The 17,538-nt window shown below is 38.0% G+C and overlaps 1 protein-coding gene across 2 annotated transcripts in view; it reads right to left on the bottom strand.

Annotated features, from left to right (window-relative positions):
- The window catches only part of Vps8 (VPS8 subunit of CORVET complex), a 228,588-nt gene that overhangs the window by 134,397 nt on the left and 76,653 nt on the right, over window positions 1-17,538 (bottom strand). For both annotated transcript variants that reach the window (XM_070029739.1, XM_070029740.1), the window contains 3 exons: window positions 13,057-13,279; window positions 7,331-7,420; window positions 4,562-4,613 (listed from right to left, as the gene is read on the bottom strand). In XM_070029739.1, the coding sequence (XP_069885840.1) occupies window positions 4,562-4,613; window positions 7,331-7,420; window positions 13,057-13,279 (365 nt within the window). The remainder of the gene's footprint in view (window positions 1-4,561; window positions 4,614-7,330; window positions 7,421-13,056; window positions 13,280-17,538) is intronic.

Below are 17,538 nucleotides of genomic sequence, written 5' to 3'. Positions count from 1 at the left end.
TAGCATCATTAACAAAGCTGAATGCTGGTGACTAATGCTTATAATCCTAGCTAGTTAGGAGGATGAGATCTGAGGGTTGTGGTTCAAAGAAGCTGGAACAGGAAAGTCAGTGAGACTCTTACCTCCAATTAACCACCAAAAAGCTAGATGTGGAGCTGTGGCTTAACTGGTAGAGGATTAGCCTTGAGCACAAAAGCTCAAGTACAATGCCCATACCCTGAGTTCAAGGCACACACACAAAAAGCTTCTAAAACCAGTAATAGCCTCTCAATATTCATATCTGTGAAAACCAACAACCTAGTGCACCTCTGAGAGGAAAAAGCCCTTGACACATTCAAGATGCACTGTACTTGAAGGAATGGAAACCCCCCCCCCCCACACCCCCGGCATATTGTCCCAGGTCCATACAGACACGTGAGGCAAAATCCCAGGTATGTGTGAACTTTGATGTGCTGGCAGGGCAATCCACCTACATCCACGTAAAGATCCCATTGTAGGCCCAACTGAAAAGCCCCCACCTCCCTTCCTTGACCTAGTGGCTTTTTCATTAACCTCTGCCTCCTTGCTCAGACCTCATATAAAAACCCAGCTCCTGAAGAGCTGAGGGACAGCGCCCACGCCCAGAGTTCAGGCCCCATGACCGGACCCCCCAAAAAAAAAAACCCAGCTCCTGTCCCAATTCTATGGCACAACCTCCAAACAATGAAGGTCTCTGCCCTTTGCTGTTCCTCAATAAACAGTCCTCGCCTATTGATGATCAAGTCTGGTCTATTCCTTTTCCGTTCTCCATTTTCCCCAACAATACTCATAAACTGCCATATTGAATTGAAAACACTTTGTACAACTATTTAAAGATAATAAAAATGAATGTCCCATCCTAAGAGAATTGTCATCACATAGCAGCTCATTTGTAGCTGCATTTTCAGGAAAAGTACTGATAAAATCAAAGGGGAAAAATAGTAGAGAAAAAGAACAAAAGCCATATGTTCTTTTTCTTCCAGATTCAGAACAGTGCTACCTTCAGGGCACCTAAGAATAGTTAGCACTACTCTTTAACATACAGTTGCCTGAGACAGGGTTAACAACTGGGACTAGTAAGAAGCGCTTCAAAAAATGTAAAAGAAGCCTGGCGCTGGTGGCTCGCGCCTGTAATCCTAGCTACTCAGGAGGCTGAGATCTGAGGATTGCGGTTCAAAGCCAGCCCAGGCAGGAAAGTCCATGAAACTCTTATCTCCAATAAACCAGAAGTGGTGCTGTAGCTCAAGTGGAAGAGTGCTCACCTTGAGCTGAAGAGCTGAGGAACAGTGCCCAGGCCCAGAGTTTAAGCCCCATGACCGACCAAAAAAAAAAAAAAAAAGAAAGTAAAAGAATAAGATGGAGAATGGATCTACATCTTGTTTTTAAAAAAGCTTCAATGTATTCTTGGAATTTTAGAAGGATTTGCACAAGTGTAGAATTAGATATTTATCCAAAGAAGACCAGAAAAAGCCCACTAGAACCTATATGGCTGATTTTGAAGCTCTCTCTAAGCAGGAAGTGAAAGCTAAACCAAAACTGCACACTGCCTCTCAGAGAACTGAAAATTCCAAAATAAAATTAAGTAACAACTGGGTCTCTGGCTTCCTGACCTAAGTGGTATTCTTTTTTTTTTTTTTTTTTTTTTGGCCAGTCGTGGGGCTTGAACTCTGGGCTTGGGTGCTGCCCTGAGCTCTTCAGCTCAAGGCGAGAGCTCTACCACTTGAGCCACAGAGCCACTTCCCTAAGTGGTATTCAATTGCCATTGTGACATTTGCCGTAAGGTCCTCACAAGAGCCCAGCAGAAGCCAACACATAATCTTGGACCCTCAGAATTGAAAACTCTGATTAAGAGCTACTACATAAAACAATTTGCATTGATTTCTATCATGGTACAAACTGGCTCAATGGACTCCCATGTTTGTACACAGAAAATGACAACAGGATTGCTGGTGACATTTTCAGGATGAAGGGTGCCGCAGATAATAATACACAAAGGACACTGTACATAATGGAAGAACTGACAGCAGAAATCAGCAACCTTCTACTCCATGGCTATCTGGGGCAAATTGGTAAAAGGGAAAAGCGCCCATGACAGAACTACATCCCATTGCTTATGATACGTCAGAATACTTTATTAGAGATGGGAAATCCTTAACCCTGTTTGCCAACCTCTATTCATCAGTCTGCTAAGTAGAAAAAAAGTTGGTCATAACAGGTGGAGAATTGCCACATGAGATTCTCGTCAATGAGGATGAAGCAAGCAGGATCCATGTAAACTCCAGAAGTCCTGATTTTGTTACTTTACCAAATAACCAGAGAATTGTAGACTAAATGTAGCAAAACTAGCAGTTGTCTCTGGAAAAAAAATTGAAAGAAAGCAGCTCACTAGTCAAAAAAGCTGAAGGAATAAGCAAATATGAAAAGAAAATGACTCTTTTGCAAAGTTCTGAACCACACATAACACAAAAGGCCTGCAAAAGTGGACAGAGGAATTTCAATTGGAAGAAATACAGACTGTTCTTTTTGAAAAATAAAGATTATGTTTTGGGGGCTGGGACTGTGGCTTAGTGGTAGAGTGCTTGCCTAGCAAGCATGAAGCCCTGGGTTTGATTCCTCAGTACCTGGGTTCAATTCCTCAGTTAACTAGTTCACTCAACAACTTTAGAACATCTATATAACTTATTAAACAATTATATGAACTAAAAAAAAAGAACTTTAGCTTAAGAGTTTATGCTTGGCTTGGCTTCTAATCCTTCTTCCAGACCAAGACAAGAAGATAGCAAGTTTACTCATGGATATTAGCTTAAGAACTTGTTTAGCTTGAGGTTACTTTCCTACCAGAATAATGCCTGCTTTGTATTAGAGAAGAAACTTATTTATTCATCACTAATTATGTATAAAATTTACTGCCTTTCCTATTACATCATACTGGATAATAAAAACCGCTTGGAAGATAAACTAGGGGGCCTTTATCCTCTGAGATACAGTGTCCCCTGGTTTCCTGGCTTTGATTCCTGAAACTGTCTTTGTGTTTGTCTGTTATTCTCATAAGGTGCCATTCCCCCTTCTAGATACATGTTCACCTTGCAGTGCTGGACATGGCACAACTTATCTGTGTGTGACATGTGAGCATAAAATATGGCCATAACAAGCTGGGCATCACTGGCTTATAATAATAATAATAATAATAATAATAATAATAATAATAATAATAAACTGGCTTGTAATAATCCTAGCTACTCAGGAGGCTGAGATCTCAGGATCATGGTTCAAAGCCAGCCAATGTAGAAAAGTCCCCCGTAAGACTCTTATCTCCAATAACCTACTCAAATCGCCAGAAGTAGAGCTGTGGTGGAAGTGGTAGAGTGCTAGCCTTGAGCACAAAGAGGCTAAGGGACAGTGCCTATGCCCTGAGTTCAAGCCTCAGGCAAAAAAAAAAAAAAAAAAAAAAAAAAAAAAGCCATGACATATTCCAAACAAAAGCCAAATAGCCTCATGTGAAGACTTTTTGAGGTTCTGTACTCCTAATTTTTCAAAGTAAAAATACTTTTGAGTATTAAGACTTCTACTATGTAATTAAAAAATTTCACAGACAGTAAGCTTCTCATAAAACTAAAACCAAAATAATACCTAAAGTGGCAGGATACAGTTCATGAACTTTTGAAAAGTGGTAAAAATTTGATTCGTTTTTCTTTGTTTCAGTTCAGTTCAATCAAAACTGGGTAAATCTGGATGGAATCTACCTTTTCATTTAAACTAATTTTATAACACCACCAGTGTAACTAATTATTGACAAAAGAATTTTTATAAGAAATAGAAAGAATGTCCATGCTTTTAGAAACTGCCACACAAAAGGAATAACATCATATGAAATGTGGAAAGTGTTGTCAGAGTTTTAAACAACTTAATGACTTTTAGATGAAATTATTTGTCTAAGTATTAAATATTTAATGAGTACTTGCTATAAAAATTAAGCAAAAATTGACAAGATTTTAAGTTAGAAATAGACAATGCAACAATAATCTTTAAAGAATTTAATGCCCTACTTTGAGTATTAGATAAAACATCAGCAGAAGATAAACAGGAAATACAAGATTTGAACAAAACTACAGGACAACTGGACATACTAGAACTTTCCACTAAACAGCAGAACATATTCAACATTTTCTTCCCGAGTAGACCATATGTTAGCCAATAAATTAAATTTTAATGAATTTAAAAAGCCAGAAATCACAAAGCATGTTCTCTGATTACAACAGAATGAAATTAGAAATCAATAACAGAAAGAAATGTAAGAAATTCACAGGTGGGAATAATGCTTCTAAATAAACAATATCACCAGAGAAATTAGAAGTACAGAGGACAAGAAGAAATTTTTTACTATGAGAAAAAAATACAATTCCTGATATGGTTTGACTATGGTGCTGGTTATATATGATTATCAAAACTCGCATGCATACATAAAATTGGTGAATTTTATAATGCTTAAATAATACCTTAAAGTATGAAAAAGAGAAAAAAATAAAGCTTACAAAATTAATACCTGATAGCGCTTTTCCTGCATTCAGAGGAGGAGCAATGACTCTGAAAAGTTTCTGTATTAAAATTAATAGAAAAATAATCACCATCATTTAAAGGTAATATTCTTAAGTTATTAATCATCTTTCTCTAATAAAATCATTTTCTTTTTATTTTAAATATAAAAACAATATATACATGCACTGTTTAGGGTTATTAAGGAAAAAATCATTGTCATATTCATCATTAAAACAAACCATTTAGACAAAGTTAATTGTTCAGATAATTTCTTATATAAGGCATCTCAGATTCTTAAACTACCTTTACTCTTTTTTTTTAAACAAAAAGTAAGATATTAACATCCCAACAAAGTGGTAATGAGATTACTTTATACTAAAAACATCAAAACATCAAAACATTGGAACATAAAAACATTATCTGACCATAGGCACAGCCTTGAAAAATTATAGATACCATGGATCCCCCAGAGAAACTTTCTTATTTGAAAAAGGACTGATCCACAGCATGAGAAAGTACAAATTTCAGCTGTCTGCATCAGTAAGTCTCCTGTGCATGCCAGAAGCTTAGCTTGGACCAGCTACTCAGGAGGTAGAAGCAAGAAGTTCTCAAAGAGTCTGAGGCCAACCACCAAAGAAAGACACTTATGTCAAAAAGGAAGAAAGACAGAGAAAGAGATAGAGAGACAGAAAGAGAGAGAGAGAAATTTCTAAAAAACTTTGCATACTTTCCTATTATAGACCTACATCCATTCTCTCTGTTGTTTGTTAAGCTAGCATAGAAATCTTCACTTCTAGCTATTCATAGAGCTGCTCACTAATTAGTGTTCCCATACACGTATGTAAAAAACATTTTCTTTTCTTCTGTTACTTTGTATCTTGATGTTCTTTCCCACTGACTCCTCATGGCCTGCCATCATTGAGACCTAAGTTGGTAGAGAAGGTTTTCTTCCCAACTTATATTGACCCTATTTTTACATTAGAAACATCCAAACTGCACTAAGGAAGCATTTCAGAAGCTATAATAGTTATTTCAACTGTGATGACACTTTCATTCTGAAAAAGCAAGAAAAAATTCAAAAGGTAGGAACTCTCTTATTAATGTATACCTCTTTAGGTATGAATATAGCTAAACTTCAAACACTGAAAAGTGATTTCCATACAGGCAGAGAATTAAAAGAGAGGAATCATAGGAATCTTCAAATGACTGTTTAATAATAAATACCAAGCTCCTGCTGAAAGCCATTATACTTGAAAGCTACTCTGAACACAGGCAACCCCAAGAGCCCAGTGTACCATGTGACATGTACAGGTACAAAGGTGAAGCAGACTAGGAGAATAAAACTCACACCCAGCAGAAAATGCAAAAGCAACATAAAAATCCAACAGCCATTTTTGTTGGTATATAATGCATTAAAACGAATCTCTTTGGAGAGATTTCTTTGAGAGCAACTAGAAACTGTACTAATTCTTCCTAACTGTGGTCTTGTTAGAACTTAGAGAAGTATTGCATGCAAGGAAGTACAGAAGCTCATTTCAGAGGCAGCTATCTTTCTCAGGCACCTCAATGAGGAGTCAACTGAGAGGTTTTAAGGGAAAGAATAATTAATACAATCAGGAACAATATCAAGGGAACAGGAATGTGGTATGAATCTTCAAAACTGACCAGGAGAGAGGATAGCAATTAGACATCCTTAAGAAGCCTGAAATTTCACAGAATAACTGCCAACTTAGTAATACAGTGAAGACAGTTTGGGATTGCATTAAATTTAAACAGAAAAGGTTGCCTGGATGTCATCAGTAGATGCCTGGTTCTTCTGAGATACATTAGTCACTGTAATAAAGCAGCAAGCAGCTGACAAGTACTGCGTGTACCTTCTCCCCAGCATGATTTCCACAGTGCTTTCTTCCATTTAAGACATATAACAAAATGGACAAAATCAAACCTAAATGCTTTTTGGATTACTTTTGTAAGGATAATTAAAAAACAAAGTATCATCAATGTTACAAAATTCTGAATTCGGAAAATCAACACATTAACAACTTTACAAATAATAGATGCCTGCTTTTTTCAGGAACCATCCCAGCAGAATTCCAAAACAGAATCACAGAACAGTAATTTATTATATATAGTAATTGTATAAAATGAGCTTCTTAAACCATTTGAAAAAAATTACTATATAAAAAAATTCCTAGCAGAAAAAAATTTAAAGTTTTAAAACAAGTAAACATTAGTTTTACCTATTGTTCTCTGAGATTTAAATATCTACGTGCACAAATAAACAAGAACACCATGAAAGAAGATATGAAATGAGGGCTGAGAAGGTGGCTCAGTGGTAGAGTGCTTGCCATGCATGCATGAGGCCCTGGGTTCGATTCCTTAGCACCACCTAAGCAGAAAAAGCCGGAAGTGGTGCTGTGGCTCAAGTGGTAGAGCCCCTAGCCTTGAGCTGAAGAGCTGAGGGACAGTGCCCAGGCTCAGAGTTCAGGCCCCACAACCAACCCTCACCCCCCCCCCAAAGAAGATATGAAAGTCTAGTGAGGATTAGTGGTAGAAAATATGCTTAGCACACAAGAAGAAAGACCCAAGTAATAAAAGTTCAATCCCAGTAATAAAAAACAATAAAGACAACCTGAGAGTAAAAGTTAAATTGGCATAAGTCTAATAAATAAGAAATTTTAAATGATTGGATAAAACAAACTATTCAAAGCAAATTGAGACTAGGGAAAAACTAATATACAACACTAAATATGTCCTACATTTAGAAAGTACTTACTTCCATGGGACTAATAAATTCATTCATGCCTCTGTTGTAGACATAGATCATAGCATCATAGAGACGATTTTCCCAGCACATGAGAACTATCTATACAAAGGAAAAGTTCATACAATTTAGTTTATTTCACCAATTATTTTCCTTAAAGCTTTAAGAATGAAGATCTTAAATTCTTTTCCCTTTTTATACCTTCTCTGATAAACACTGAAATTTAAATACTCAAGCACAATGGCTGGATAAGTATTACTATAGGTTCAATTTTGCTTTAAATTGTACAATGGTGTGTGTGTGTGTGTGTGTGTGTGTGTGTGTGTGTGTGTGTGTGTGTGTGTGTGTGTGTGTGTGTCACATTGGTCCTACAGCTTGAACTCAGGGCTGGATAAGTATTACTATAGGTTCAATTTTGCTTTAAATTGTACAATGGTGTGTGTGTGTGTGTGTGTGTGTGTGTGTGTGTGTGTGTGTGTGTGTGTGTGTGTGTGTGTGTGTGTGTGTGTGTGTGTGTGTGTGTGTGTGTGTGTGTGTGTGTGTGTGTGTGTGTGTGTGTGTGTGTGTGTGTGTGTGTGTGTGTGTGTGTGTCACATTGGTCCTACAGCTTGAACTCAGGGCCTAACAACTCTCTCTTATGTGTGTGTGTGTGTGTGTGTGTGTCACATTGGTCCTACAGCTTGAACTCAGGGCCTAACAACTCTCTCTTATGTGTGTGTGTGTGTGTGTGTGTGTGTGTGTGTGTGTGTGTGTGTGTGTGTGTGTGTCACATTGGTCCTACAGCTTGAACTCAGGGCCTAACAACTCTCTCTTAACTTCTTTTTGTTCAAAGCTAGCACTTTACTACTTGAGTCATAGCTCCATTTCTGGCTTTTTTTGGTAGTTTAGTGGAGATGAGTCTCACAAACTTTCCTGCCTGGCTGACTTTGAACAGCAATCCTCAGATCGTAGCCTCCTGAGTACTTAGGATTACAGGCACAAGCCATAGGCACCCAGCTTACAGTAGCTACTTTTAAACATCTTCCAGTGTTTCATTTTGTTTCTTCTCTATCCTTCTGCTTTCAATCTTAGCACAGGAGCAGTCCTGTGGCTTGAACTCAAGGCCTGGGTGCTGTGCCTGAGATTTTTTGCTCAAGGCTAGCAGCACAATAACAATTGAGCTACAGCTCTACTTCCACCTTATTTTGTGCTTAATTGGAGGTAAGAGTCTCACAGACTTTCCTGCCCAGGTTGGCTTCCAACTATAATTGTCAGATCTCAGCCTCCTGAGTAGCTAGGTGTAAGCCACCAGCACCTGGCTTATTTTACTTTTAATGAAGATTTAAAGTAGTGCTATAAAAATTCATGAAACCCTTATCTTTTGGGCATTCTTCTAGGCATCAAGGATAAAGTTATGAAAATCCAGACCTAGGCCCCACCCTTACAGTTCTGTATACTAATCAAAAGAAAGGAGGAGCACTTGGCATGAGTTAATACATGGAAAAAGATTCTACTACTTTAATAATTAATTATTTACAAAGGTGATAAGCATTATTTTTTAAAAATCTGACTTGGTCTACAATATTCAAAAAGATATCCCTGGAGAAGCAATATGGAAGCTAGGACCTAAAGGCTGTCTGCCTCCACCTGTATGCCAAAAGCAGAAGTGAAATGAGGGATGTATAAGGCAGAAGAAAGTAAGGATGAAAAACCTATAGTGGGGAAAGGCTTGAAGTGTTTAAAAGATAGAGCAAGATCTATTGAGAAGATGCTTAGAAAAATGAGTCCGTTTTTTTTTTTTTTTGGGGGGGGGGTGTCCAGTCGTGGGGCCTGAACTCTGGGCCTGGGCGCTGTCCCTCAGCTCTTCAGCTCAAGGCTAGCGCTCTACCACTTGAGCCACAGCACCACTTCCGGCTTTTTTTTCTTTTTGCTTATGTGGTACTGAGGAATCAAACCCAGGGCCTCAGGTATGCAAGGCAAGCGCTCTACCACTGAGCCACCTTCCCAGCCCCAAAGATTGGAATTTTTTTTTGTTTTTTTTTTTTTAGGGGGGTTGGGGGGGAGCCGGTCATGGGGCCTGAACTCTGGGCCTGGATGCTGTCCCACACCTCTTCACCTCAAGGCCACTCAAGCCATAGCGCCACTTCTGGCTGAGGAATCGAACCCAGGGCCTCATACATGCAAGGCAAGCACTCTAACCATTGAGCCACCTTCCCAGCCCAATGCTTAGAAAAATGAATACACGATTTACAATACAAATGTTCCATATTGTTCCTATGAGAGTGACATGGTACTTAACTGAAAAGAGGACCACAGCAGAACAGCAATTGTCAGGGAGACTGGTCTATCTCCTTACTGATGACCAACACATAGTTCTGCCCTAATCTCTCCTTTGACCCTCTCCTCTTCACACCTTCCTTAGTGTCTTCACCTGGATGTTTAACAGCTATGTCAAAAGAAAATGTCAAAACAAGACTCCTGATTTTGTTTCTCAGACTTAGACTTGAACTAGTCTTCCAATTGCCTTAAAGGAATCACCCTTTATCCACCCAGTTTCTCAAGCTAAAACTATCATCATCTTAAAGTTCTCTCATTCCCACATTTCGACATTCTCACATGTAGTTCACCAGTAAACCAATTTTCCTTCCAAAATATTCAGAATCAGGCCAATTTTTCATGACACTTAAATAAAATGGAGACATTTGTACCTTGTCTTGCAAAGTCGAATTCTGTTTCTCACCAAGTTCCAGATTTATTTTTGCTTTCTGTTACCTCAACAACAACCTTCCCCTCCCGCCCCCCCCACCCCGTCTTTTTTTTTTTTTTTTTGGTGGGTCGTGGGGCCTGAACTCTGAGCCTGACCGCTATCCCTCAGCTCTTCAGCTCAAGGCTAGTGCTCTACCAATTGAGTTACAGCTCCACTTCTGGCGTTTTCTGCTTATGTGGTGCTGAGGAATCGAACCCAGGGCCTCATGCATGCAAGGCAAGCACTCTACCACTGAGCACCTTCCCAGCCCTATATTAACTTTTATCTGTAACAATATTCTCTTCCAAGATCTTCCAAGATTCCTTCTTGTCTTCAGATTCTAAGACTCAACATTACTTTTTCAAAAACACTTTCTATAACTAGCCTATCACAGGCAGCTTCTCTCTCTCTCTCTCTCTCTCTCTCTCTCTCTCTCTCTCTCTCTCCATCTTTCTCCCTCTCTCTCCCTCCCATATTGTCCCTTTTGATTTTAAACAACACTTGTTTGGATTCTTTTCTAGTTTACTTACTTGTTTATATGTTTATTGCCAAACTTTTCTGCTAAAAGTTAAGCTTTAAGCCAGGTACCCATGGCTCATACCTGTAATCCTACCTACTTAGGAGGCTGAGATCTGAGGATTGCAGTTTTAAGCCAGCCTGGGAAGAAAAGTCTGTGAGACTTTTATCTCCAACCACAAAAAAGCTGGAAGTAGAGCTGTTACTCAAGTGACAGAGCACTAGTCTTGAGCACAAAAGCTCAGGGACAGTGCCCCAGGCCCTAAGTTCAAGACCCAGGCAGAAGGGGGGGGAGGGGAGGGAGGGAGTTAAGCTTTAAGAGAGACAAATCTGTTCACCAGCCTAACTGCAGCATCCCCAAAGCCTGACACTCATTAAATACTTCTTGAAATGCTGAACAAATACTGCCAAAAGACCACGTAAAATACAACTGAAAAATATTCAACATGGTAAAGAAAAGTCACTAATGACTTTTAACAAAGCGATCAAAAGTTATTAGAATGTGAAGAGTATATAAATAGCAAGCCATACAATGTTTTCAGAGGTCCATAACCTCTGAAAGACAAGAAGGAGTGAAAGAAAGCTTGATATGGAGAGATGATGTTTCTTCTTATTGCTGTTTTACCATGAAAAAGATCAAACTGTATTTACGTGAAACTGGGGAAAAGATGAAAACGTTGGGAATAAAAATGTCTCCTCAGCTGGGCACTGGTGGCTTACATCTATAATCCTAGCTACTCAGGAAGCTAGGATCACAGTTCAAAGCCAGTCGGGGCAGAAAACTCCATGAGACTCTTATCTCCAATAAACTACTCAGAAAAGGCTGAACTGGCACTTTGGCTCAAGTGCTAGAGTGCTAGCCTTGAGCAAAAGTTCAAGAATAATGCCCAGGCCCAGAGTTCAAGGCCCAAAGACTGGGGGAAAAAATTCTCCTACATGTGAGTTAGGTTGATAATGTGGTCTCAGATCACTGGATTGTTACCAGACTGAAGACCAGACTATCCAGATAACAGAAGGACATGCATAAAAAAGATCTGGCTTTGCTTTGTACACTCACACCCACTCCAGAAAGAACTTCTAGAAAGACCAACACCATGTTTTCAGATCTTTCATTTTCATGTAATTTTTATACTTTAAAAAGCTTTTGATCTTTTTTAAAACCTTTGTTAGTCACACATATTTTAGTTCAAGAGGGCTTAGCACTTCTGTGGGAAGACATTCATTATTAGAGCTAATGCGGAATTAAAGAATTACATTGCGTAGTATCTTAAGCAGAATAGATAATGACTCTCAACAAAGGACTGAAAAATTGTTGTGGGAACTTGAAATATACCAGAGGCATATTTTCAAACAACAGCCAGGCTGCCTGGGCTAAGAAATTCTGTAATTTGCCCCTTCTATCATCTTCAAGCATTTCAAAGCTTTATATACTAGCTCTTGGTAAAATAGCATCATTGTCTCTCTCTCTCTCTCTCTTTTTCTTTTTTTTTGGTCAGTCATGGGGGTTGAACTTGGGCCTGGGTCCTGTTGCTGAGCTCTTTAGCTCAGGGCCAGTGCTCTACCACTTGAGCCACAATGCCACTTCTGGTTTTCTGATGGTTTACTGGAGACAGGAGTCTCACGGACTTTCCTGCCTGCCTGGCTTTGAACCACGCTCCTCAGATCTCAGCCTCCTTAGTAGCTAGGATTACAGGTATGAGCCACCGGTGCCTGGCCTGGCATCATTCTCTTAAAGGTAAAATTACTCTATTATTTGGCTGTAATGTAGCTTGTGGTACAGAATTTGCCTAGCTTGCACAAGCCCATGGATTTAATCCCCAGCACAAAAAGAAAAAGAATACGAACAAATATACTCTACTGTTCATGTGAAGATTATCTATAATTGAAACTGGGCTGCTGGGTGGAAGCTGATGAAGAACAAACTGATGAAGAATCAATCAAGAAGCCTTTTTTATTTTTATTTTTTTGGTGCTAGTCCTAGGGCTTAACACCTCAGGCTCTGGGAACTGTCCTTGAGCTTTTTTACTCAAGGTTGGTGCTCTAATACTTGCACCACTGCTTGCTCCACTTCCAGCTTTCTGCTGGTTATTTAGAAGTAAGGCTCATGCACTTTCCTGCCTGGGCTGGCTTTAAACTGTGATCTTCAGGTCTCAACCTCCTGAGAAACAAGGATTACAGGCATGAGCCACTAGTGCCCAGCTTAAGAAGCATTTCTTAAACAACTAATAAAAGCAAACTCTATGTCATAAGCTGCTGAGAATTTTAAAGAAATAGAAGACTTAATCCCTGGCTTGCAGGCATTAACTATCTAGCTTTCACATACACAGTCCTAAGAAATACTTTGACAAATACAAATTTGTAAGATATTTTTCCAAAATCATTCAACAAGTAAAAATCACTTTGCAGAAGGCAGACAGAGTCCTTATCAGTCAGGTAAATATAACCAATAGAAGAATAATGTTTATTCTGTAAGCTAGCAGACTATCTATACACTCACCTGCTGAATGTCTAGGCTGGTGATATCCATATGTACAATGAGGGCTTCCACATTTTCCATTAACTTTTTATCTTGGAAATGAACAATTAAGTCTTTCATGACCTGGGGTGTGATCCCCACCAATTTATCACTTAAAATATATGGTTCAAGGCACTCCAAAAACACTCCTTTGGCCACTGAATTCTCACTTAATTTGTCATACATTTGGCTAAATAAAAGATCCCTGTAACAAAAAGAAAACAATTTTAGCAACATTTCAGATATGGGTTAAAGTTGGTCTGCTAAGTCTATCCCATCTTTCCCCTACTTCAAATTAGTCATTAATTTATTAAAAAGCAGCAACAATATTTGCATAGAACTTTGAATTACAAAACCATCCATATATCCATACCTGTATGTGTGTGTGTGTGTGTGTGTATATATATATATATATACATATATATATATACACACACACATATACGCACATTCAAATATACTCAATCTTCCTAATACTTCTTTTAAGAGATGTTGTGAGTGATAATAGCAAAAGTCTGTAATCCTACCACTCAGGAGGCTAAGGCAAGAGGATTATTATTTGGAGGTAAGCTTAGACTATCTAGTGAGACTTTGTCTCAAAATAAACAAAACAAAACACAAGTAAGAGAAGTTGAATAGTTAGATTGTTTGCTGAAAGGCACACAGCAAACATAACAGAGTTAAAATTCAGACCTAGACTTCAGGCCTAAATCCCATGAACAAGTTTATTGTGGTACACAGCTTCTTAAAGGTAATAACACTAGCATGGGAACAAGTAAAAGTAGACATGATGAAACAGGAGAAGTTAAAAGGATTATTCCTATTTATCTTTTCTTCCTTCTTAGTACTGAAGATTTCATAGGTGATCTGCTGAGCCAATAAGTTTTTATCTAATTCTAATCCTTTGCTTCCCAAAGGGATTAGACAATGATTATTGATGAGTAAAGAAAATGAAATTTAATAATTAAAATACATACCAGAGACAATTTTATTGCAGAAAAAAATTAAAATTACTCTCAACAACTATATTTTCTTTCATATTTCTTCGGTAAGAAGTCCACAGTTTAGTTATACTTAGGATACTATTCTGAACTCTGTTTACATGCAACATCATATGATAAGCATTATTCTAATTGTTACTTTTAATTTCAATTCTGAAATTTTGTTTGGTTTACTGAATTTATAGTCATTTTTACTTCTAAATGACACATAATATTTACAGAATATGGAGTGATGCTTCAATGCTTGCATACAATGTATAATAGTCACACATGGAAACAGGCACTTCTATACCATACACCCTTGTCATTACTTCACATTAGGAATATTCAAAATCCTTCAACTATTTCAAAATGTGCAACTGTCATCAACCAAAGCTTTTCTACTATGTTACAGAATGATAGAAATTACTGTACCTATCTTAATGGACCCAAGTATTCCATGTAAGACCAGAATGGCCTTGCACTCTTGATATTCTTGATTCAACTTCTTGAGTGCTGGGATTACAGGTGTACACCAATAAACCCAGCTCTGCTTCTACCCTGTAATCATTTTTTCTCCACCAGCTCCCATCTACCTTCTTTTCAACCTCTGATAACCACTATTCTACTTTCTATTTTTATGGTATCAGCTCTGTAGCTTTCATAAACAGATTTTTTAAAAATGTATCGCTCATTTTGCTGAGCCTGACTTATTTTGTCCCAAAGGAAAGAATTTCATTGAGCATATACATTTGTTTTACCCATTCATCCACTGGTGGACCCTCAGTGATTGCTTACATTGGCTGTTGTGAATAGTGCAGTAATAAACAAGGGCTGCGGATGTCTTTCACACATAGGCTTCCTTCCCTTTGGACTCATGTCCAGCAGTGGGAATTCTGGATCATATAGTAGGTCTATGTCTAGGTGCTTTTTTTAGTTGGGTTATTTGTTTTATAAGGACTCTCTATACTGTTTTCCACCTTGGCTATTCTCATTGATATTACCCGTTTCTCGGCAAGTATTTCTTCTTTAACACAATCATTTTTGTCTCTGTTGAAGCTTCAATACACAAAAACATCAGAGCTAGCTTAGCTATTCCTGTAATGCTGCATGTGTCACTTATTTCCTTCATTTCAAGTGATGCCACAATAAATATCTACATTGACAGCTTTTCTCACATAGGGGTCTTAATTACTTTGCCACTGGATTTTTAGAAATGTAACTTAAGTGAAAAGATATGAGCTATGGGTATATAGCTCAGTGTTACGGGGCTTGCCTAGTAAGCATGAGGCTTTGAGTTTAATCCCCAGCACTGAAAAAAAAAATGAGGGAAGAAGGGAGGAAGGGGAAAGGAGAAAGGAAACATGAAAGATTTAGTGTACTTCAGGTGTGTCTCACTAAATTATCTTCAAAACATATCACATTACCATTTATAGGCCACCGGCCCTCTTTCACAAGAAAATTATGAGACTTTCCCTAAGCACAAATTAAGCAACATCATCATTTTTAATTCTGCATCAACTGGCAAGATTGAATATTTTCCATTTACCCTTATAAATTATATTGCTTTGTATCATTCTATTTGTTTATAATGTAAAACTAATTCAATTTGTCTGTTACGACTATAAATTATTTTGTCTTCATATGTAATTCTTTTGTATTTATGTCATGTCATTTTCCATGTGGAAAATAAAGGTGGTTCACACAAACCACAGGTATCCTCTTTCCTCAGGAGTTTCACAGAAAGGTCAAGCAAGTTCTTAAAAGGAGTAGACAGGGCTCTGCCTCAACTCAGTCCTGTAAGGGAACTGTGCAGCTCCAATGACACGAGACTCCAGAGCCCCCTGTACTTTCTATAAACAGCATTTGTGACACCCTGGGGCAAAATCTATACCCACTTTCTTTCTTCCTTAAATGCACAAGTGTAATTTTCCTGTCATTTTCCCCTCCACTTCACATTTATCAGAAGATTTTTTGTTCATTTGATTTTAATCAATAGTCCATCACATTTTTGTGAGTACCAATTACTAGCTAAGCCAAAGAATCTGAGATTAATGAAGTCTGACTGCAAGAAAGAAAGAGTAAAGGACAACAAAATGACTGCAATAAATTCACAGAAACACGCTAACAAAGATAATTAGAGATTTGAGCTCAGAACCAAAAAAAAAAAAAAATCCTTGGGGAAAAGAATTAAAGAAAGCTAAACAAAGCATAAAAGTTGACAGACAAGGTAGAAAGATGAATGGCAAGACTACATATTTCTTAGCCAGTCTAAGCTACAGTTAGAAAAACTTTTTTATAAATCACGAAGTCAGTCAGCAACTCCTACTTATATAAATATGAAACAAAATTCTACAACTTGGGCTCATCATTTGAAAAAATATTTTCAAAAGAGAAGAATGTGAGAGAAAAGTACACAAAGTAATTTTTAGCTCTCATGTTTCTCTCTGTATTTAGGTACTATTCTCCACTTGTTTCCTAGAAGGGAATAACTGTCATTTGCCATTTTGAGCTCAGCATCCTTTAGCCAGTAGACCAGAGAAGCCATCATGATCAATAGAGGGCCAGCCAAGACATCTTTCTACAAACCATACTCATGAATATTCATAATAAAGATACTTTAACTTAAATACAGAAAAAAATGGTTAAATTCACTTTGGACATTATCAACTTAGTACTTTTTTTTTTTGGTTGGTCGTGGGGCTTAAACTTTGGGCCTGGGCACTGTCTCTATGCTCTTCAGTTAAGGTGAGCACTCTACCACTTGAGCCACAGTGCCACTTCCAGTTTTCTGGTGGTTAATTGGAGCTAAGAGTCTCATGGACTTTCCTGCCCAGGCTGGCTTTGAACCATGATCCTCAGATCTTAGCCTCCTGAGTAGCTAAGATTACAGGCATAAGCCATTGTCACCTGGCTTGTACTTTTTTTGGGGGAGAGGGGTCCAGTTGTGGGGCCTGAACTCTGGGCCTGGGCGCTGTCCCTCAGCTCAAGTCTAGTGCTCTACCACTTGAGCCACAGCGCCACTTCTGGCTTTTTTCTCTTTGCTTATGTGGTGCTGAGGAATCGAACCCAGGGCCTCATACATGCAAGGCAAGCGCTCTACCACTGAGCCACCTTCCCAGCCCCCTATTTTTGTTTTTTTTTTATGTGAAGCACTGCTTTACTTTTGAGATAATCACAAATCCAAAGGCTGAGAACATGGGCATCATCAGTAAGAATATAGCCAATCTATACTAAATATGCAGGCAGAATATAAGTGAATGTAAGTGAAACAATTCCAAGTTGTTTGAAGCTGATCACTTATAAAAATAAAGGCAAAGTTCAAATAGATTTTAAGAAATTATGGCCAAACTGCTATTTTCTATACTAATATAACAATATAAGTTATAAAATAAAACAAAATGGCATGTATACTTTCCCTTTTATATTTAAATTTTTATATATAATTCTTAAGAAAATGATTATTCAAAATATCCAGCTCCTC

Source organism: Dipodomys merriami, unplaced genomic scaffold, assembly GCF_024711535.1.
Source record: "Dipodomys merriami isolate MVZ:Mamm:240054 unplaced genomic scaffold, mDipMer1.0.p SCAF_2, whole genome shotgun sequence".
Classification (NCBI taxonomy): Eukaryota; Metazoa; Chordata; class Mammalia; order Rodentia; family Heteromyidae; genus Dipodomys; species Dipodomys merriami.
This window is presented reverse-complemented; position numbering and strand designations above follow the sequence as displayed.